Source organism: Scylla paramamosain, chromosome 19, assembly GCF_035594125.1.
Source record: "Scylla paramamosain isolate STU-SP2022 chromosome 19, ASM3559412v1, whole genome shotgun sequence".
Lineage (NCBI taxonomy): Eukaryota > Metazoa > Arthropoda > Malacostraca > Decapoda > Portunidae > Scylla > Scylla paramamosain.
The window spans coordinates 18,782,265-18,805,141 of NC_087169.1; the positions used below are offsets into that span (position 1 = coordinate 18,782,265).

General features: G+C 39.9%; 2 protein-coding genes and 1 long non-coding RNA gene across 7 annotated transcripts in view; 2 read left to right on the plus strand and 1 right to left on the minus strand.

The window, feature by feature from the left end:
• LOC135109827 (semaphorin-1A-like) overlaps positions 1-8,118 on the plus strand; it is a gene marked incomplete at its 5' end in the record, with an annotated part of 44,138 nt that extends 36,020 nt beyond the window's left edge. The window contains 2 exons of the mRNA XM_064021544.1: positions 2,190-2,385; positions 2,683-8,118. Of these exons, the coding sequence (XP_063877614.1) occupies positions 2,190-2,385; positions 2,683-2,851 (365 nt within the window). The remainder of the gene's footprint in view (positions 1-2,189; positions 2,386-2,682) is intronic.
• Positions 8,119-8,804: 686 nt separating this feature from the next.
• LOC135109830 (uncharacterized) lies at positions 8,805-13,124 on the plus strand. 4 transcript variants are annotated; one of them, XR_010272925.1, is made up of 5 exons: positions 8,805-8,996; positions 10,320-10,403; positions 11,444-11,571; positions 11,768-11,938; positions 12,873-13,124. It is a non-coding gene; the product is annotated as an uncharacterized LOC135109830 (long non-coding RNA). The 4 variants fall into 4 exon arrangements; XR_010272924.1 differs by having other exon boundaries at positions 11,768-11,926; XR_010272926.1 differs by lacking the exon at positions 11,768-11,938 and having other exon boundaries at positions 8,811-8,996.
• LOC135109828 (exocyst complex component 5-like) lies at positions 10,505-22,724 on the minus strand. 2 transcript variants are annotated; one of them, XM_064021545.1, is made up of 16 exons: positions 22,607-22,724; positions 20,912-21,042; positions 20,576-20,693; positions 20,217-20,414; positions 19,939-20,003; positions 19,624-19,807; positions 19,079-19,219; positions 18,693-18,880; positions 18,273-18,368; positions 17,926-18,088; positions 17,606-17,699; positions 17,183-17,321; positions 15,222-15,417; positions 12,914-13,070; positions 12,127-12,287; positions 10,505-11,845 (listed from the first exon to the last, which is right to left on the minus strand). In XM_064021545.1, the coding sequence occupies exons 1-16, from the start codon at positions 22,637-22,639 to the stop codon at positions 11,759-11,761; spliced, it is 2,151 nt and encodes a 716-aa protein (XP_063877615.1). In that variant the 5' UTR covers positions 22,640-22,724; the 3' UTR covers positions 10,505-11,758. The 2 variants fall into 2 exon arrangements, with proteins under 2 accessions (XP_063877615.1, XP_063877616.1); XM_064021546.1 differs by having other exon boundaries at positions 22,540-22,664.
• Between the last annotated feature and the right edge of the window lie 153 nt (positions 22,725-22,877).

The window sequence follows — 22,877 nt, forward strand, 5'->3', positions numbered from 1 at the left end:
TGTGGTGTTCTTGGCTTCTGAGTGCTGTGATACTTTAGCCTGCACTGCTTGGTCTGGGATGCCTAATATCTAAACAGCTCAAGCTGAAGTCTTTTAGAGGATTGATAGTGTTTTCAACCATCATATCACCATCATCACACCTTCCTGCTGTCCTTCCTTCTCACCACTTGTGGGTGTTTCTGGTGTGAGGGAGCAAGGGAAGTGAAGGCAAGGCAGGCAGAATGGACTAGGCTTACATCATTAATGTTTTGCATTCATGGTGCCATTTAATCTCTTAACAGGGTACAGTTCACTCAGCTGATATTCTGGAGCCATATGAAGCACTGTCTTTGTAGACACAGGTTTCATAACTGTATTAAATAATAATCTTGTTTTGTAAACTTTTCAGAGAAAGCTCCATACCAATATAACCAGTGACTCACCAGGAGACTTGTCTCTTCTTCACTGTTAACAGCATCATGTCTTGTAATTTCTTGTTTCATGAAGTAACACTGTTCTTAATTGAAGTCCATCACAATAATGAACAAATTTGTTTGATTTAACTCTTCATGGACATAAATTATTTACACATTCAGCTGTTGAGTCAGTTACTGGTGATGTAGTGGTCCTCCTTTCATATTAATGTTTCTCAGTTTCTTAAGTACATGACAGCAGTAATAGGCAGTGGACTGACTAGATGAAGAGTGTGAACTAATTTGCTATGTTCTCCTATAAAAAAAATGCCTTAGCCTTTGATTTATGCATTGACATGGGTGTACATGAGGCTGTCCAGCTTGCCAGCTACTGGTGATGCCACTGTTAGCCAGGAGGTTCAAGCATTGTATTCATGAAACTTCAGTATCAAATTCAGTTGTTTGAGATATGCAACTAAAAATCCATAAGCCCTTTAGCTTTTATTTTCAATTCCAATTAATTTGTTTTAATTTCTTAAGAAGTATCTATTGGCTTCAATTTGTGTGTGTGTGTGTGTGTGTGTCTATATATATATATATATATATATATATATATATATATATATATATATATATATATATATATATATATATATATATATATATATATATATATATATATATATATATATATATATATATATATATATATATATATATATATATATATATATATATATATATATATATATGGTATATCTCATGCCCTCCATTCATTGTCAACTTGAAAATCCCATTCAAACAACATAATTGCAACTCTTCTTTATTGGGACAAGTATAATGCATGTATACTTGGGAAGTGCTGGTGGGATTGCTTCATTGTCAATGTAATAACCATTTTATTGGATCCCACTTATCCAAGCAGCCATTCCTCACACTGTTGAGTGCCTTGATGACCTGCATGTTGTACACTTATCTTAAGCTTCCATGGGACAGCTTCATGTCAGAAGCATGGTGAGTAGCTAGAGGGAACACTGCAGGTAGTGATGTGCAAATATTTCACCTACCTTGGCCAGTGGATTTTGCAAGCTACTTGTATCTTATTTGTTATTGATGTAAGAGAAGGATGTAATAGCTCCTTAGTAAACTTGTAATTGCCATGAATGATATCACCACTTATCTTGAAAGACAGGTTCTTTGTTGACATGGATTACCTCAAGTCACCAGATGGTAGCTTGCAGTAATGTGTGGTCATGTGGAGGCATTCTTTTGGTCTGTTGGTTGTAGTTAGCATGTCCCTCTTCAGGACATCATTCATGTGTCATCTTTGGTCTGTTTATTAATACTCTGCCTTAAACTTCATAATGTTTAACACTTCATGTAGTCATTCTTGTCAATTTTGGACAAGTCAGCATAATACACCTGTCATCCTCAGTTCACTGCACCCCCTGATGCTCAGTTCCAATCACAGCTCCACACTCTCTTTTGGATGCTATCCAGTTTTTCCCATACATTTACACATTCTCAAAATTATTTTGCAACAAAAATATGCCTTTGATGTTTACTTTTCCCTAAATTCTAAAACAGACTTTTCTTTTGGCTATTTTTTATTTTTCAGAATGGGAGATAGGTGAAATTAATTGAAAATTATTAGTTTTACAGATTCAGTGAGGGTAGACGCAAAAGTATAACTTTGCTCACATATTACATTTTATTTTGTTTGTTGTCCACCATTCCATGATGAGGAGCATGAGCAAGTATAAGCTTTTTTGCTGAGGAGCCTTTCCTTTTCTCCAGGTCCCGTGGTTGGAGCATCACTTGAAGGTCCTCCCATCTACTCTGCCGAGACACTTGCCATTGCCGTCACCACCGCCTGTGTGGCTGCCCTCGTCATTGGCTTCATCTCTGGCTTCCTTTTTTCTCGCAAGTGCCGGGGGGACGAGTATGCTCACACTTACTCGGAAACTCCCTACCTGGACTCAAAACTCAACAAGTAAGTTGTCATTTGATAGATGTACATTTAAGTGAGAATCCTCGTTTTCTAAAATAGAATATATTTTTGTCATTTCTTCGCTCACATTAAGTAGTAAATTTTATGATTATTAAGTGTTGTTCTAGTGAAAATTAAAATTCTTTTCCATATTTTGAGCTTCATCCAGCTACATGTTAACTAAGGCATGACATTTATGATTACTGTAATTATTCAGTTGATGTACAAATTTTGACAAGTTTTCCTGCCAATATTCTTTTTAAAATCCTTGTCTTATTAATGACACTGTTCGTGCCTCAGGAGGGACAACCTGGTACCTGCGGCGGACCCAAACATGTACACGGCCAACAACAAGCACATCAACAACCTGGTGACCAACTATAATCCAAAAAACATTAATGGCAAGTCCAACACCAACACCACCACGGACAGCAAGCTGCTCAAGCCTGCCAAGTGTGCCTACATTTGAACCACCAGGGAGCGTTGAGCCTGTTGTTGGCCCAAACCGTTTGTATTTCATTAGCCTAGCCAGAGTGTACGATCACTGTTGCCTGTTCATTGCATGGCTCTGGGGTTGTCCTGGAAGGTGTGTCTGTGCGCCAAGACACAGAGGCTTGCTGCCCCACAACACTGTGTTCCTTTTCATTATTTGTTGTGGGTGATATGGAAGCCTCAAGCTAACTTCTCTTTATGTGATGATTGTGGATGATCAGTGTATGCTTGTTACACACTTGTAAAGGCTAAGTTTATTGAATCATGTATATGATATTTTATTTCCAGTGGAACATGCACATATTTAAGTGTATTCCACAAAGTTACAACTGTATGGAGTTGAAGAAAACAAGTTAAAAAAGACTTAAGTTTATGAGAACAGAAAACCTCTGCTTGTGTTTGGTGGAAGTGATGTGATATGTGACGGACACAGTATGACACAAGCCCAACATTCCACTCCAGCAGTGACTGTGAAGGTGATGGCTCAAGTATGTGTAAAGGAACAGTGTGGCATCAATTGTTATGGCAAAGTGTTTGATATCAATGGAAACCAATGCGTTTGATGAACTGGCGAGTGTGTGAACATTTTGTATTTTATTATTGTATTTTACATAATTGTATTCTCCTTATTGCAAGGTTATATTACTGAGGGAAAGCTATAAACCAGCAGTGTAACATTGTAATTTCATGGGATCATGGTGGCAGTCAGGCCAACCAGGCCATGTTAATAAAAATACCTAATGCAGTGTGAAAACTGCATTATAGATTGCAACATATGTAGTGGTGACACATGCAGTCTTCAAAAGTTTATGGCATGACACACTGGAGAAAATATCCAGAAAGTTTTAAGTTTTGACAATTGGTTTAAAAGTTATGTAGAAAAGTGTGAAAATTATTTTAATCAACATGCAGTCACTCTTCAGTCATGAGAAAAATTAAGGCAACAGCACAGTTCTTAGTGAAAGGGATGGGGTTACTCAAGTGCATATTTGACAGAGCATATAAACTAGTCACATGGCATGAAGCCTTTCCAAGACCTAGTTTACAAGCCCCTCCCTACCCTTGTGTGGACCTGCAGCTCTCTATGAATCTTACATCTCAATACCAGCCTGACATCTTCCCTGTGCAGAGGCAGTCAAGACAAGACATCTGCACCAGGGTTAAGGGGAAGTGAATCTTCCTTTCCCCTCTATGCTGTGTCACATCATATAAACACATGCAGAGGAGGGAGTCTTCAGTCTATTCATTCCATTCCCATTAGTCACATTTTATACACAGGGAATGCAGACACACACACTGCACCCATTATCTGAGGGCTGCATGGTCAACACTCAGCTGCACCACAGGCAGTACAGACCACACTGTAGTGAGCAGCTCCTTAATCTTACCTAATCACCCGGTGGCAAGAACAGGTCAGTCCATCAGATTTGCATGTAAACCTTCTGCCGCCTTCAAAGAGACAGCCAGCTTAAATTGCCCTGTCACTCTCCACCACATGCAAACCTCACCGCTGCATGAACTAGCCTGCAGGTACACCATGATCTACACACATAGCGTTATCCAAGCTTTACCAATTGTGTCATTTATATGTTGACCCCTTTGTCCAGAATGGATCACGTGTGTTTCCCACCGAAGTACGTGTAAGGCAAGTGGCAGCATGAGTGTCAGGTGTGAGTGGTGGGGGAGGTGGTGTGACAGGAGAGAAACTGCATTGTGTGTTGGTGCAAAAAAGTTTTCACATTTCTGTTAACATTATGAATTAATCATTTCAAGGGCTTTGTGAAAGATCAAGGAAGCTATTTCTCCAAAAGTTCATTTTACACTAGCAAATTGTCTAGAAGATTTGATAGACACAATGTCACTCCATTGATCAAATTTTTATAGGAAAACATCTTCCATTAGTGAAGATGCAATGCATTGGCTGGAAAACTGTGGCAGCTAAGTAATGCAGATATATTCTTCGTCATACAAAAACCATAATACAAGCTGCCAACATAGGAATGTAAGTGCCACAAGTATTAATGATGCAAGCTCATTGTGATCAAAACCAAACATTTTAATAGCAATCAGAAAGTAAAATAGCTTCCAACATTTTTTCCATGTTCACAATCATAAATATCTAATTTTAGTCTTACACTGCTGATAATTTTGATTACAACTCTAAACAAAACTTCATGAAGGAGCCGCTGCTGTGCTCCTGCCGCTCCATGCTGTGTCTGGGGAGGCTCTGGGAGTGTGTTGCAGTATCCAGTGGCTAATACTCACACTACCATCTCCTGACAAGTTTATTAAGTACATCTTTTAGTGCTGGCTTGCTGTTGCAGCTTATGTTTTTAAATGCCCATATGCAGAGATCTTTGTTTCATTGTACATCAAGGAAAAATTTTACATTCATCAAAAATCAAGTATTTTCATTTGAATAATGTGGGACTGATCTGAGGAACACCCAAGTGTCGGTCAGAAGTGTGTAAGTGGATGAGGCGTGTATCCACTTGTGTACTGAAGCCTTTGCTGTTAATGTATTCCTTGGCTGACACTTGAAGCAGTTATCTGTGATGACTTGGATAATGTGGTGATCTGCCATCAATGTGGATGTGGCAGCCAAGTGTGAGGCTCCCTGCCACCTGGCATCAGCTTTACCTTCCATTGGTTCACCTCCCAGTCAAATCACTACAGCCAGAGATATTACAATTCAGCAGAGCCAGCAGGCCACTGTTTATTCAAAAACACAATAATCTCTGTTGTGGTTAAGAGCCACCCTGGACACGCATTCAGACTTGAGTAAAGCCTATAGTGTCGTAAAATGAACCCAGTGTTAAGTTCTAGCGATCTATGGCGTGTGGGGATGAGGGAACCCAGGTTGGTAAAGTCAGTGAGATGTATTTGTATGGCAAATGTAGAAAAGGTGCTAACCAATGCTGCATTTTGGCAGATGTAATTTTGTACTGCATGCATCCCACCTTATGATTATTCAGTATTACTGTCTTGTTCTTGAATTGACAATGGGTAACTGCTGAAGGTCAATTATTGCCTGAAAAAATGTTATTTAGTAATGCACAGAAAGAGTATTGATTATGATAATCATCCTGCCCTATCAAGAAAAATTATAGGAATCAGCGTAGGTGCCTATCTACATATAGCTCCAGAAAATGGTAGGTGTTGCATCCATATAGATGCCTTATGATACTATGTCTGTATATGTCGCCCTGAATATCTGTACATTTACTGTTATATTGTACATAAGTGTGTGTAAGGTGCTGGTGTCCTGAGTGTTGAGGGCAGGTGGCATGCATGAGTGCTGAGGGTGAGTGTGTGGATGCTGGAAGGCAGTGCTTGCTGCTGAGCTTCCCTGGTGGCCCTGAGGCTGGATCAGAGGGACACAAGACAGCACTCTCCCCAGATGTGGATCACCTTCCACAAACACTGATCATGTACTTTTTTTTATACAATTTTTGTTTGGCCCAATGTGTATGATGAGTGGTTGTTTTATGTGTATATATTACTGGAGTGTGTGTGTGTGTGTGTGTGTGTGTGTGTGTGTGTGTGTGTGTGTGTGTGTGTGTGTGTGTGTGTGTGTGTGTGTGTGTGTGTGTGCATTCATGTGTGAATGTAGGCCATATACAAGTGTGCATGCAGATGTGTTACAAAATTAAACAAAAAATATAACACTGAAATACCATATAAAACTATATTACTGTTTGTGTAAACTCACATTATAAAAAACAGTAACAACTACCTTTTAAGTATTATACCAGGAATCCACTGTGTCACACTTGCTCTCAGTTAAGAAACTAAGCTTTCATTTTATTTAGCTGATGATTTGACGGCTTCTAACTGACTTGCTTCACCTCCCATGTGCTGCCGTGGGACACTCACACACCATCACTACCGGCGCCAGGCCCCAATGCTCTCAGTATACATGTACTCATACTTATTTCTCACAAACATTCACTTTACAAAAAAAAAAAAAAATTCAACTCAAGTTTGTTATAAAATGTACTTTTTAAGTATATATTGAATTTGAATTAGGGAAATTTTCTTTTTTTTTCTTAAGATATATACAAGTAAATTTATAACCCTAAATTTTGACTGAATTGTGGGAAGCATCACCTCAAGAACATTGTGTATCATTGTAGTAAAACAGCACATCACTATAGCGAGTTTGGCTTTAACTTAATGATCACATAAATGCTAAATGAAAAGTAAGTGTATATTGAGAGAGGTACTATCCTTTTGCCTTTGAATGGAGTCTTACTATATGGTAGGAGTGCATGACTTTGTGTGGGAGAATTCACCAAGTCTCCTCTGATAAATAATGAGCCTCCACACCACCACCAGGAAGCCAGTAATAAAGTGACAACCTGGCACTCACTCGCAGCTCCATCCCTGAGGCATTAGGATACACACCGTGCTGTGTAGCCGGGTCGTATGGTTTAGCTATGTTGATATTGTAGCATTTCTATGTTATGTTTCCTCTTTGTTTTCTTCCGCTGCCAAGATCATCTCGCCTACACCTCTACACCCTCATGTCCCGAGGCTGTAAATCGGTAACGTTTACAACTGTGTAAAACTTAAAAAGAAAGACGTTTAATGTAATCTTAATTATAAGTAATTTTGGACCACAAGTATCATTTAGCCTGACAAATAAGTAGTGCCTTCATAAGAAAGTTGACATGTTAGGAGAGCCAAGGCTGTAGAAATCTCTTGTAAATTGTTGTTTGTTTGGGTGAGAGATGTTATTTTTGGAAGTAGCCAGTGCAATATTGGATGATTGGTAGTGATGTAATGCCATTCAAAATATTTAACCCATTCATTCAGTGCTATTTGGTTGGTTCAGGTTATAATACTTAAGCAAAAGAATAAAAAAGTCTTGAGACAACATCATGACCTATGTGAACTGTATAATCCTTTTATTCATTTATTTTTTCTTGTATTATTAGACCTATTCCTTTTTTTCCAAATGTTGAGCTGTATGGTTTCATCACATGGCATTTCTAACCTGTGCCCTGCCCGTCCATTGCCACATTGTGCGGGCATTCTTGAACCCGTTTAGATCAGGCCCACCTAATCAGTGCTCATTGTCAAATCTTCAGTCTTAGGCTAGCCCTGTACATATATATAATTTTAATTAATTTTGTATATTAGGCTGGTCCCCTCCATGAATAACCAACTTTTTACTCTACTGTAAATATTACCCCATTACATAAACTATGCAAAAAATTTGTAATAAAATCGCAACAAAGATTTGTGTGTTTTCTTTACCTTTTTTTTTTTTTTCATGATTTTTGTTGGTGTACAGTAACTATTTCTGGCCACCACATTGAGGTACTAATCAAGATAAGTATACATAATGGCATATAATATGTACGCCTAGTGCGGCCTTGGCTTCAAGTGAGAAAGAAGTTACCTTACTTTAGATACATACACACTAGATAGGTGAAGATAATATTAGGAGAATGTCGCCTGCAGGTCCATCTATTTCATCCTCTCCTTCATCCCATGGTGATGACGGAGGTGTATGGCAAGGATGAGACATGTAGTCTCAGACAGATATAGTTTGGATGAAATAAATAAAGGGATCACCTGAAGATCCGCCACCCCACAGGGATCACCTGAAGATCCGCCACCCCATGGTCGTTCCCAGTAAGTTAATATTGCAATTAGGGTGAGAAACAACTAATACGTTTTACAGTAGTGGGTTCATTCATACTATGACTGGTGCACTGGGGACTGGTGTTTTGAAATGCGACTGTAATTAGTCATAAACGAAACATATGAAAGACACACTATTATATCGCTACAGAAGCATATCTAAATTTCCCTGAAGTTGCCATTACTTTCTCTAAGCTATACAACTCTGGGTGGATCGCTTTAACATCTGCTGGTTCATTCAGTAGTTCACTTGCGCGCGCTAGTGTGTCAGTCAGGGATTCATTCTGCGGCAGCCGGCTTTGGTCCCTCAGTCGTGGAGCCGCTACGGGGAAGGACGGGTGTTCCACTTTCCCTTGTCCTGTTCGTTTTTCTATGGGCGAGACCTCAGGTATTGGTTATCTATGAAGGCTGGTGAAGTGGAGTACGAGTTGGTCGAGAAGTGACAGTTGCAGAAGACAAAGTGAAATTTGGTAAGTAGTTTGTTAAAATACGTATATTTTATTAAGCGACTGTTGTACGTGGTTCAACTGTGATCGATGGTATAGTTTTCTTGAGTCAGGTTTTTAAGTTATAAGAACATATGGTGTGAGGTTATAGGTAACAATGCACGGGAGTGAGTTACATCGCAGAAGTAATCAATTATACAGTTTCTATAGAGTTCCTGAGGTTGACAATTGTTAGGGCAATTGGTCATTCACCCGTGAGTGATTATTGTAAGAGGTGGTTAGGCTTATGTCGTTAGGATCCTCTTTACTGACATTTTTTTTACCATTTACCAGATATTAACATTCATGTATATGTAATCCTGAAGTTACATTAGAAATTAACCAAAAGTTGTCGTGCATTAGTGGTGTATGTGGTAATTGATGGCATTTGTGGTGTTCGAGCAGACTAAACCACAGTCTCGAAGCACTGACAAACCACTCAAGGGTCATTAGTACATCAGCCCGCTTTTACTTGTAAACTTGAGCTACAAAATCATGGAGTCATTGCTTGCTTTTTTTCCACTCTGCCTTCCACCTCTTTTGATCCTTGGTGAATTAACTTCTGGGCATGTAAAAGTTTCCATATCAAAGGCGGCGGTTGATTTAAATAAGTGGAAAAACAAACCATTCAAATCTTTCGGCTGTGTGCCCCCCCCCCATCTCTCTCTCTCTCTCTCTCTCTCTCTCTCTCTCTCATAAAAGTCGTGGCATTGTAACGAACAAAATACTGCGTAATTAGTTTAATGGCAGTTAGTTGACTGGTTATGTTACCAGTGAATTTACATTAGCGGGGCGAAAAGGCGGGAAGTGAAGATTATATATTAGGGGCTGTGGGGTGAGGAGTGAAGCTAGCGAGAATTTATTACGTATATGGTGGAGAGTGGGGAAGCGAGGATTTATATTACGGAGGGGATGGGGAGTGGGGGGGAGGCATGCAGCTGCGGATCGACGTATTTCTATTCCAGACAACAGAACAATAATAATGTCAATATAACTTCATACATATACTGATTACCGTTGATATTGTTCCGGAGTGTGGTTACGACAGTGGGAGCAATTTGGCAAAAGTTTGCGATTTTACTCCCGTCGAAACTTCTCGGGAGCGATTTAAATTGGCAGAGCAGATCAGAAGTCAGAGGTGAGAGGGCAGGCGACCTCTGATCTCACTGCTCATGGCCGCCTGCCTCCTAAACTGTAAACTTCCCTGCACACCTGTTCACTTGCGCTTCCCCTGTTACTTCATTCCCTAGCCGCGTTCTTTGACATTTGTTCTGTTATGATAAATAACAAGACCACTCATTGTTACAGGTTGTGCCCTTGTATGAAGTACCTCTACACCATGTCACAAGTTGGTTGTGGCGCCTCCCTTTTTTAACTCAATCATTAAGTCAGGTGAGTTTCTATTGTAATTTACCTGTCAGCACTCAGGCATTATCATAATGGAAAGAGGGAGATTGTGTTATGACTCTGAAGGATACAAAGAAACTAGAAAAACAAGGCAACAGCTTATATTGACTGAAAATATAGCTATACACATCACAGTTGAATAAAGAAAGGTTTCAACATATCACTGTGTGAATGTCGGAACTTATCACATTTCATAGCATTTTTGGATTTCCAGCGGATTAATTCTGAGATATTCACAGAAAAGTGAGGTAATTTTGAATGCATCAGCATTCTAATATAATTCCAAATGCATTCTTATTATTCAGATTTTTGAGACATTTGTTTTTAACCTCTTTACTGCTCACTCCTGAAACATTAACCTGTTAAAAGACAGTAATGAGTCTGTCAGAAATGCACCAAACTTTTCAACACTCACCACCAGTTGTACATTGTGTTATACAGATCCAGGTTAACTTAAGCACCATTTATAATGACAAATGGAAGATGTCACTGCTTCTCATTAATGCTGCTGCAATCTCATTTGCACTCATATAAATTACAACAGTTGAAGACTAGTATTAACATTTTCCTGACAAAAGTGGCAGGTAGACTGTTGTTTAATTAACATTCACTGAAGTTCATACATAGTTTAATCATACATAGTTTAATAGATCACCAATAAGATGTAAAATAACCTTAACTTTCAAAAACTTTGATGTTTCAGTCTTTAAAATATTTTATAAGTTATCAGTTTTGCATATAAGGAACAGAATACTAGGAAGAATAATAATGTACAAGTGTAGGAAGCAATGAAAGTATATGTTGGTTAATTGGGTAAGGAGAGAGAGAGAGAGAGAGAGAGAGAGAGAGAGAGAGAGAGGGTCTTGGCTATTATCAAAGCATCTCCAGTCAGTAGCTCAGCTGAGATTTGATAACTTAGTCCTCTGTCGTGGCATCTTTAGTTTCTGGACCATTCACGTTACACATTGATAACCTTTACTGGCCTACATAGGCACTTCAACTAACAGTAAAACTTCCATTCACAGACCACTCCTATCCATACACAAAGAAAGATTTGAGGCACATTTTGCAGTCCAGTACATCTTACTTTTCTGTTCATCCATGTGTCTGCAGTGTTAAAAAATGAGAGAGAACCCCAGTGTACATCTGTAAGGTACTGTAATGTCCATGTATGTCAGTTGTAGATTGACCTTAGGTTTCAAGAAAACTTTGAGAAATTTGCAAAATTCATGTATTGTGTAAATGCAAAGTTCTGCCACTTAAATAAATAAAATATAATAAATATATTTCATCCTTAAGTCTCATACACTAAATATCTCATGTCTCATACACTAAATATCTCATTTCAGTTGGTTTCCAAGTTTGGCAGTCTTGTAATCAGCACGAAGCTGAATGAAGTTTGCCAGAACATTGCGATCCAAGCCACTCTGAAAAGCATAAAATGAAAATGTTTCACCAGACAACTTTCTCAAAATTTAGAAGTTCATGTGCAGCTATCAATAGTTTCAGTAAGACAGCAAGTAATGTGACCACGAACTATATTTTGCAGCTTAATATTTGTCTGGTGTGAATATCCTATCATTTGCTACCTATTTTGTAGAAGAGTATTTTCATGCAATTATAATTTTATAAAGGTTTTTAATTACAAGTTGGCTACTCTTGTGGTCTAGAGATGGTATGGTTATATATCATAATAATAGTTGCTTACCAGCTGATCTCCAAAGCACACCATTTTAAGATTCTCTGGGGTCACCTGCAGCAGCTTGCACAGTGTGTGGAGTGTGTCGAACAGGGAGTTGACCTGAGGAATCTTGAAGTTTGCCACACACTTTCTGTACTCGTTCACATCACAGATCACAGCCATTGCTCCTGAAACAGCAAGTGCCACACATTTATAGTTCTACAGGAGGTAGATTTCAAGCAGTCTGTCAATAGGTGTCCCTAGAATTGATGTATTGAATATTTTTGACTTACTTACATGAGAAAACTGTCATAAAACATAATTTCCTCATAATTGCCTGCTACTAAAATGTTAGTATATTTTTATTGAGGACTAAACTTAAAAGTAATGAATGGTTTTCATGTTTTTACTGTGACTTCAAACCTGAATTGACTAACTTCCCATCACTTACCATTCTTGTACACTTAATTTCTTTTTTTCAAATCCCACTAAAAACTCTTCTCTTCAATAACCCTGCCGTGAAAGTGTTCACACATTCTCTCTCTCTCTCTCTCTCTCTCTCTCTCTCTCTCTCTCTCTCTCTGGATGTTTACACCCCACAGTCACTCACCAGTCTCCCAAACCACAGGATACATACACACGCACATTCTCTCTCTCTCTCTCTCCAGAATGTCCCCACAGTCACTTCACTTGCCTGTCACTCTTGCATGCAATCACTCATTTTTAATCCTAAACAGACAAAAACAAGTAACATCAAGCAAGGCACATTTCAGATGTTGAGAGGAAACCCCCACCACCAAGCAAGAAGACTTACCAGTGGCACTGTATTCAAACTTCATGAGATGGTCGAAGATGGTGCGGTGGAACCTGAGGCCCAGCTCCAGCAGCACACTCTCCAAGTTGTGCCCATCAAGGGAGTCCCGGATGCGCTCCACCACCAGGTTGATGTAGCGCACCACACGCTGGCATGCCTGCATCAGGGGACAGAACATTACAGCATTCATGCAATAAATATTCATTCTATATTTCCATCTTTGCCTGCAAAATGTCCCTCCATATTTTCCTGCTCTGCACTTATTATACAAACGGCTTCCTGCAAAAAGTGGTCTGGCCTAGTGCAAACCACCCTGCAATTGCACTCAGTGTGCAGTTGGTGCCACGATGTTTCTCCTACAGAAAAGCTGCGTGGGAAAAATTGCATTGCCATATATGGCAACACTGGAGTTCTCACCTATGCTTTGATTGACAACAATGGTTAGTGTTGCTTGGAGAAATGTGTGCTTCATTATGAAGTCTCTCCACCTTTATCTCCTCCACAGTTGAGTTACGTACACACTGCCATGTGTGAATTCCTCCTGATGTCTGAGACACGCACAAGTGAAGCTAAATATAATAAGAGCGATTGAGTACTACAAATTAAGGCCCAGTACTAAGGAAATGTTGGCTGACTGACCTTAATCCTGTAACAATGTGCTGCCTGGTCTCTTAACCTTAAGGCTGCTTCTGTAGTGTGTGAAATACTCGGCCACAATTATGGTGGGAGGTGGTGTCCCAAGTGATAGGAGTTTTTTGGTTCACACAGGGTGCCAGTTGAAGAAAAATGCCACCATTACAGCAAGACAGCAAAAGGAAAAGAATCTCTTGCTTCTCCAGGATGTCAGTGTTTGTGGCAGGGTACCTCATGCTTTAAAGAAGCACTAAACAAAGAGACTAGGCAGTGTATTGTAATTGGATTAATGCCAGTTTGCTGACATATTTCCTTAGTACTGGACCTTAATTTATAGCACTCAGTCACACACACTATATTAACCTCACTTGTGCATGTCTTGGACACCAGGGAAAATTCTCACACAAAAATGTGTGTGTAACTCTCAGCTGTGCGGGGTGGGGAGTCGGTAAAGGCAGAGGCACATATTCCTCTAAGCAAGCGTAATAAGAACTGACCATTGTTACCAATCAAAACTACGAGTGTAGAATGCCATGTTGCCACATTGTAGTGATTTTTCCTGCATGGCATTTCTGTGGTGGAATCTGTGACAAAATAAGAGGCATGCAGGTTGGCAACATGCACCTTAATGCCATCACATCATTACGTCAATTGTAATCCGTTCCACAATTTTCCTACTATCCTAAAAAAGAACAGTAACATGAACAAAGCTACTTTGTGCACCATCTCGGTCATTCAATAGGTCTGGGTGAAATTAGCCTTGCCCATTTTGATGACGTCACAGCCTGTCCACCAATCAATACAAACAATACGTTATTCAAAGCTGTAGTACAAGATCTGATGTGTTAACTCTCAGTAGGAAACTAAAGAACAGGTGGACAGGCTGTGACATCATCAAAGTGTGTGGGGCTTATTCTGGCCAGGTCTATTGATATCACTCTAATAGTGTGTGCACTGCCAGCCACACTCCTGCCATCTCTGTCTTATTTAGTGAATAACTAATGTTTGTAGAGATACCCACTGATATACTTAATGGTTGGTTCTAAGGCAAAGCATCAATATACTTAAAATTATCCAAATATTCCATGCATGAAAAATTTCCACAACTGTTAAGTGTAAAAATCCAAATATTCTATGCAAGAAAAATTTCCATAACTGTTAGTGTAAAACTTATCACACTGCACTACATTGGCTGGCTTGTGGGGTACAAGCATCTCGTATTTACCTAACAAGACAAGAGTTATTGTTTCTAGGATAGTGGTAAAATTATAGAATGTTACACGATCAACTCCATTTCACGATGGTTGACACTTGGCCTTTTGTCACACACAGTCACTCACATGAGAGCTTGTTACCTGCATTTATCCCCTTCAAGCAAGTAAATGGGTACAAGAGTGTCTCCACCTCCTCCACACAGTTCTTGTTAAAGCATCATTGCATCTAATTAACATTTACAGGGGAAACCACCTGTAAAACTGAGGATAATGAGTGCAGGAGTATATGTGAGAAGACTGCAAGAAGCAAACACTACATGAAGAGGCAGGCATGGAAACTGTGTTATGGCCATTCCCTTGAAGGAAACTGCCAAAGAGAACAAGGCATCTACGATAAGATCCATGTATGCAACAGAACTGCCACTGTAGTAAATTCAAATATGTCAAAGGAAACCACTAACCACAGTAACATTGGTGATTAACATGTCATCATCCTCTGGTTTGAAGTCTGTCCTCTTCTGCTCCACCGTGAGGACATGCCTCACGTAGCTGACAATTGCTGACAAGGTGCGGTCAAGGCCAAGGTCCAGTTTCTGCTCCAGTGTGCTGCCCAGCTGCTTCTTTTTCTGCAGACAGTCCCCATGTTTGGGAGTGGAACTAGAAGAAAGAACAGATACATATAACAAAAAATGTAAATCCTCTGCACACAGATGAAGGAAAACAATAAAAACTAACTACTGCCCTACAAAACCTATCTAATGTAAATTCTGGAAAATCCAAAATTTAACTGAGAATGATAAGAATAAAAAGGCCTTCACAAACAGTGAATTTCTTTTTTATTCCATAACTGGATCAGAGCATCAAGTGCAAGGGTCTTCAAAGGACTTGATACTGCTGCTGGAGGTGGTGAGGTAACCAGGTTGCATCCAAGAGCTGTCAGGCAGTTCTTTTTTATTGCAAGTCATTATGTTGAAAGTGTAGACAAAGCTTGGTGTCCAAAATATCAGCACTGGATTACAAAATGCAAGGTAAGTTATCACAGAAGGTGAAGCTGTGCTGATGCTGGCCTTGATGACTGGACTGAAAGTCATATGGTAATTTAAGTTCCCAAAGTGCACAATTGATCATAACTTGTACTATTATAATCAGTCGACAAGTAGGAAGTATTTGGTCAGCTGTCTAATGTATAGAGGAAAAGTCAATATTTTCTGGATAAACATCAACTCAGAATCTTAGTTCAGTCAAACTTGTGCAGTGAAGAGAGAACACTCGGCACTTCATGTCATCCTTGTGGCTTGATATAAGACTATCAGTACAGTTCCAGTCTCAAGGTCCAATCCATGGTTGTTTTTGTCCAGTGTTTGTCTGGGCCTATTTTATCAAACACGCTCTTTTTTGACTCTTAAGAACTTCTCTCCATCTTCAATACTCAGTCTTTCCTGAGGTCCATATCACAGAAGTACAAATTTTAACAACCTCTTGTTCAGGAGATCTAGTTACTTGTTGTATCAGCTTGAGCTAGCATGGGGAGCACAGCATGCTCTTATTATTGAAATCAGTGTCCTTTGTCTATGCAGCAAATAGTTTGTGCTGGGCAGGAGTCTGAGTAGAAGAGCCACAATACAACATCCCTGCCATTCAAAAGTGCAATGTCAGACCACCATCCATGCACCATCAGTTAGAGGGAGTGGTGGCTACCACCTCCTATTTCAGACCACAAGGAATGACTGAGTTACTGGTAGATAAATCCTTGGAGGGTTCTGCGGTGATCCTTCCTATTAATCGGGGCACCACAGGCAGGACAGGATGAAGTATGGAGTGTACGGCCTGACCGATACCTGTCGTGGTGGAGGTTGTAAGATTCGTTGTTAAAGGTAACTTTGGCAATAAAATGTGAGGTAACAAACAATAGCAAAATGTATCATCATTGGCCATGAAGTGAGTAATGAGAGTTCCCTTCCTACTACAGACATGGTCAATGGCCTGCACCTTTAAGCATGAAAAAAGAAAGAGTGTTATAAAGAAAGGCTGTGTAAGATGAAGTGAGTAGCATATCTAGGAATAAAGATGAGCTTGATTCTCTTGTCAGACATCCATCTTCATTGTAACATTGCAGCTTCCTCTCCACTACCAATGACTCCATTCCCTTCAACTTGGTCAGCATAAGATTGTTTTGGGTCTTGAGCTTTTCTGTCCAAGCTTGATGTAGAGAACTGTTCAAAACTGTTTAGAATATTTTTCACATGCTGATATTGAAATAAAAAATTAATCTTGCACTTCCAAAACATAGACCTGCAATTTATATTTAGACAAAGACTTCATGTCTACCAAAAACTGAACCACCAAAGAAATATTTCATGCATTTTCAGTCCTACAGCATTTTATGGAGGAAGCATAATGAGGAAAGGAAGGAGGAACTCACATCACCAGTGGTACAAGGGTGTCACTGAACAACTTGTCAAGAAGGTTCATCATGGAGCTGCTCTGGTGCACCACCTCAAAGAAGCTCACCTCTGGGGGAGTGCGCACCTCACCACCAGGAATGACCTGCAGCCCCAACTCTGGGAAAGGAGAATGTATGAGGATGAGTTTTGCTATGATCCAAAAAATCCTCTGGTTCACCTTTCACTGACAGTAATGAGGAACATGAAAACAGCAAACCATCTGCATAAACAGAAATAGAAAGCAAAAGGATGAGAATTGGAACATGAAATATTAATAATTTCAAGTAGATGGTAAAGTTTTCATAGAGTAGTACAATGGATGAATGGTGAAACATTTACATGATCTGATATAAATGTTTGGTGGATTGAAGTGAATTTTAACAACAAAATATAACACTTACCAATGGCATAATCAACATGTTCATTCAAGAGAGCCTTTGCTAGGAGATCAAATATCTGGACAGCATTATTGTGAACATCAGACTGAGAGGAAAGCTGGAATAAATTGCACACCATCAATAACAATCTCAAGACAACAGGAAGGATTCTACACAAATATGTGTTCATGTGGCACACCTGAGTATACACAACAGTAATCTATGGCCAGAAATCTAAATTAAATCAAGAAGTCCTTTATATATTATCATTTTTTTTTTTATATGTTTTCACTGTAAATAAAGCAATTATGGCTGTGGTAATAAAAGACAAGACATTTTCTCACCATCTGGCACCTTTTGAAGGCCTGCTTAGTCTCCTGCAAGAGGGAGATTGCCACCTCCTCTGACAGGAAGGTCTCCCCACCATAGTTTTCCACAGCTGGCCCAATGTTAATGTTGGCCTTGGTGCCGATCACATCCTGGATGTTGCGCCGGAAGTCATTGATGCTGCCAACACAGTAAACCGATCTTAGTCAGGTATTATAAAGGTAGACAATGCATATACATGGTAATGAACACATATCAAATATTTACCAGTTACTTTATCTGAATTTAAATCTAACAGCTTCAAATCCCATCATCCCCAGTAACCTCTTAAGATCCACTACCACCACCACCACCACAGACTTACCCTCCAGACTGTATGTTCTTCTTCTGGTGACCTTTGTTTTCATAATAGCGACTCAGAATTAAACCAAACTTTTCTTTCAGGAATCTGGTCTCTATGCTGTAAATAAAAGATATGTAATAGTTATTTTATTTGATTCTGATTTACCAGTTATCCCTTCAGGAAAAAAACAATAAAGATTTTAGTCAATCTTCAATATTAAGCCAAAATAAAAGGTTGAAGAGAAAGGTAAATGGAAAGTAAAAACCTGATGGAGAGAGAGAGAGAGAGAGAGAGAGAGAGAGAGAGAGAGAGAGAGAGAGAGAGAGAGAGAGAGAGAGAGAGAGAGAGAGAGAGAAAGTGGATGAGGGGAGAACACAGACTGGCTGAAGCTGGAATAAAGTACAGAACACATGGTAAGAGGAATGTGGAAAATAAACTTACCTGATGTAAGAGTTTAGGTGTCGCTGGAATATTGACTTAGTGAGCTTGGAGAGAAACTGAGAGTCGTTGCCCAGGTTGAAGGTCTGGAGGTCTGTGCATAGCTTGACAGTCTGGCAGTATAGCTCATGTAGGTTCTTCAGGTACAGCTCAAGTAGAGTCTTGTTTTCTAATTTCATCTGTATGTATTCCTGTGTGAGGGACAGTTTTATCAACCTAAGTGGCTGTTCATAGACTTTAGATATACAGCTTAAGTAATATATAACTACAAAGACTAACTCATTATCAAACTGTTTCACTGAAGCCAGGAAGTGTCTCCCCAGAATGCAGCATCAAGACAATAAATACAGTACTGCCCCAAACAAACCTAACCACACTTAAATGCTCACCAGAAGCTGTCTTTGGAAGATGTTCAGCACAAACTTGCCCATCACCTGGTCAGGATTAGTGAACACCTCCCTGATGAGCACCTCAGACCTCCGGCACAGGGGCACAACCTCCTGGTACATGTCTCGTGATCTTAGTGACCCCTGGTGGTATAGGCAGTTATCAATCTCTTCCATCCCACAGTGGAATTTGGAAGCCTGCACTGTGTAGGAACTTATTAAAGGAGCCTGGAGAAAACCAGTTGAGAGAAGATCAAGGGGAAAATCAAGTCAGGTGGAGCACTGGAATTGTGATAGAACTGCAAAAGGCATGAGTCACAATGGAAGATGCAATGGACAGAAACAACTGGAGGAGAATTATACATGGTGCCAATCCCTGACTCTGGGATAATAGCAAAAGAAGAAAATGAAGAGGACTACATAGTAATTTTCATGTAGAAAAATATTCTGAACCTGAGTATTAATTCTTAAAGAAGAATGCACATATTTCAATGATCTTTCTTCTTTTGTGTACTGTAAAGCAATAGAAAAAAGCAGAACACACTTACATGCTGTGCCTCCTCTATAAAAGCATCAATACATTGAGAGTAGCCCTTGAAGTGAGACAGTGTGGAGGCAATCTCCTTCATGCGATCCTTGTCCCCTGCCCGATGTGCCTTCACAAACTCCATGATAAGGGATCGCTCTATTTCATCATACTTCTCTGCTATCTTTGCCTTGGCAGTTTCAAATCTGGAAGCAACAATAAAACTTTTAGAGTGGTAGAAGTTTATGATCTGAGATATCATTAGCACGAAAATATTCTTTCACAAAACTCAAAAATGAATTAATGTACAAATCAGTTTAAGGTGATGGACACATACTTGCCCGAGGGAAGCTCCTGGGCAATTAGATGAAGCTTCTGAATCACATCTGCTGCTTCATAAATCTGGAAAACATGTGCAGAACTTTCAAATACTGGAAACAATGTATCTGGACAGTTAAACATTTTAAGAATTTCTATTTACACTTCAGTTGTTCTTGATCAGGAATGGGATGAATATACTATTAAAAACCTTAATTAGGTATGCAATTTTCCAACAGCTGGACACATAATGAAAACTTTCTAATATATAGTTCAATAGTGTGAGTTAACTGCTACCTTGGACTTGTCAGTGAAGACCTCAGACACCAAAGGTCCTGAAAGGAGGAACTCCCTGAAGTGGTCCATGAGGCGCTGGGCCTCCACTGCTCGGGACCGAGGGGTGTTGACACTTTCTAGCTGGTCCCCGAGGTGCACCACCTTGGTGGCCACACTGTTGATGTGGCTGTCTAGGTCCTGGAAACTCTGGAATGCTTCCTGCAAGATAAACCTTTGTCAGAAACTGTGTAAGCTATATTGCTGTGAGGATCACAAGAAAAGCATCATCCAATGAAGTGTCATTTTTGTGGTAAATCTCCCAATTCTTCAGCACATGGCCTTGCATACATGGCAAACATTAAGGCTTGAAAAATTCTTACCTTATTGTGTTCCAGAAGCTGGGCAATGTTGTGCCAGTAGCGCACCTCCTCCTCCCTCACTGCTGCCTCCATTCGCTCACATTTTTTAGCTGTCCTCTCATCCAGGATCTGCAGATCTCTGTGGAAAAGGTGGCACACATTCTACACAACGCCCTCCATCTCTTGTCTGTGACTCCCCGGAACACCACCATGCCTTGTTATCTCTACATCAAGGCATAATGAATTGTGGCAATGGAGTGAAATGTTATCATATTAGCCATCATACTCAATATATTTGAGGCAATGTCTATCTGCCTATCATTCCACAGATCACCGGGTAAGTCTGTGGCAGCTCACTTGATGGCCTGCGTGAAGGCCTCGTGCAGCAGGTCTGGGTTGAAGACCGAGTCTGATGAGCCCGGCGCCGACACGCTGGCGTTGACCCGCCATGCCAGCCGCTCCACAAACTCTTCTCCATCAAAAGGGTCCTGAGGAGATAGAAAATTAAGTAAATGAAAGCTTCAGTGGTTGTCAGACTGCCTGGTATTCATTACTTAGATCAGTGTGGTTCAACTGCATGCCCATGTGCCACAAGTGCCTTGTGAGTTGATTCTTTGTGGTTATTCTATAAAATAAAAAAACTAAGTACTTGTGATTCCTTATGTATGTATGTATGTATGTATGTATGTATGTATATATATATATATATATATATATATATATATATATATATATATATATATATATATATATATATATATATATATATATATATATATATATATATATATATATATATATATAATTGATGAAATGTAGTGTTATGTATATTCTCAGCTTTTTTGCTTTAGTACAATAAGTGTTTCAATGTAAAGTTGTGAATTAAGACATTTTTAAGATTAATTATATTGTTTCATGGGTGGATTCTCTGTGTGCTGTGTGAGTGAAGGACCACATGGTGTGTTCCCACATGGTGATCTGTTGGTGAGGAGCCAGATGTGATGCGAGGGACAAAGGGTGGGCACTCAGGTCATGTTGGGGAAGCTCTGCTCCTTTGTATGGAGAGAAAACAGGAAGTGACCCTAAGTGCCCAGCTGTTAGATGCCATCAAGCTGGGTCAGCCCTTGGCATAAAAGAGGCTGTGACCCAGGCCTCTTCCTGCTTCCTGGTTTCACTTTCTTGCCCCCTGTGTCGGCCTGGGGCAAGGTTAGGTGTAGATGGGGGGATCAAGCATGTGGCATCCTTCCCTCTTGCCCAGTATATTTTTATTGCAAGTATGAACATTTTCCCATTTTTAAGTGACTTAACCATTTTTAGTTCACTGAGGTTATATGCATCTGGCTGGCATTTAAATAATGAGTTGTGAGTTTATTGTGATCATGTGTGGAATTGGAGTGTTGTGAGGCAGTGAATGAATTCTGGGTTAATGATTTTGTGTTGTGAAGGGAGCAATTTTTTCTATAATGGCTTCCCCATGAAGAAAAAAAAAAAAAACACCGTCAAGTTCCCCAGTGTGTTGATCAGAGTGAAAACCTAAAACATAATGAATGCACTGGCTATAACTGCATATTCGGCAGTAAATTGTATTGATGATCTGACCATCCTTACTCTCTATGCCCCAAGACACACACTGCCGGTTCAACTCGTACATACACACAATCACAGGTTCAACAGTACCCCTGCCACCTGACCTGCGCTGCGCCTCGACAGGTGAATGAAGGAGGCGAGTGGGGAAGACTGACCTTGCTGGGGTGAGGCGGCCACACCTTGCCTCCCACACTCTCGTCCCTCACACCACTACAACACACATTCACATAAAACACCGGTACATGCAGCCCAACATACATTTATAGGTTTTACAACACTTAAATAAAAGAAAAATAAACACCGCCACCAATTCACTTGTCAACAACGCCCCCTTAAGTGACCCAGCCTGTTTTCTCCTCCTCTGATCTTATTACGCTACTTTAGAGAGCATTACCCACCTCAAAATACTTAAAGACACTTCACGATGCTTTTCCTATGACGAGAAGAACGTAATAAAAGGCCCACCTGCTCCAATTCCTGGATATATTGGTTCAACATCCTTCCTTTTTAGTGGCCGCCATGGTCTGACTGAGCGTTTGACTTCCAGAACTTTGCCCTTGTCATTCACTCAAAGAAAATGGAAGAGGGCTACTACTTTATTTGGTGTCTTACTGAGGTAATGGTAATTAATACTTTTTGATGTTTATTGTATGTTCTCTTCTCTCCTAAACCCTATTTTGTACTAACTTGTGTGGGTGTGTATATATTCCGGGACCTCGCTCTTGTCATCCAGTCA

Coding starts and splice junctions, on each gene's coding strand:
- LOC135109828 (XM_064021545.1), bottom strand. CDS start 22,639: ATGTTGAACCAATATATCCAGGAATTGGAGCAG. Junction 19,808..19,938: donor CAGGAGCTTCCCTCGGGCAA/GTATGTGTCCAT, acceptor TGTTGCTTCCAG/ATTTGAAACTGCCAAGGCAA. Junction 13,071..15,221: donor TAATCACCAATGTTACTGTG/GTTAGTGGTTTC, acceptor CCCCTGATGCAG/GCATGCCAGCGTGTGGTGCG.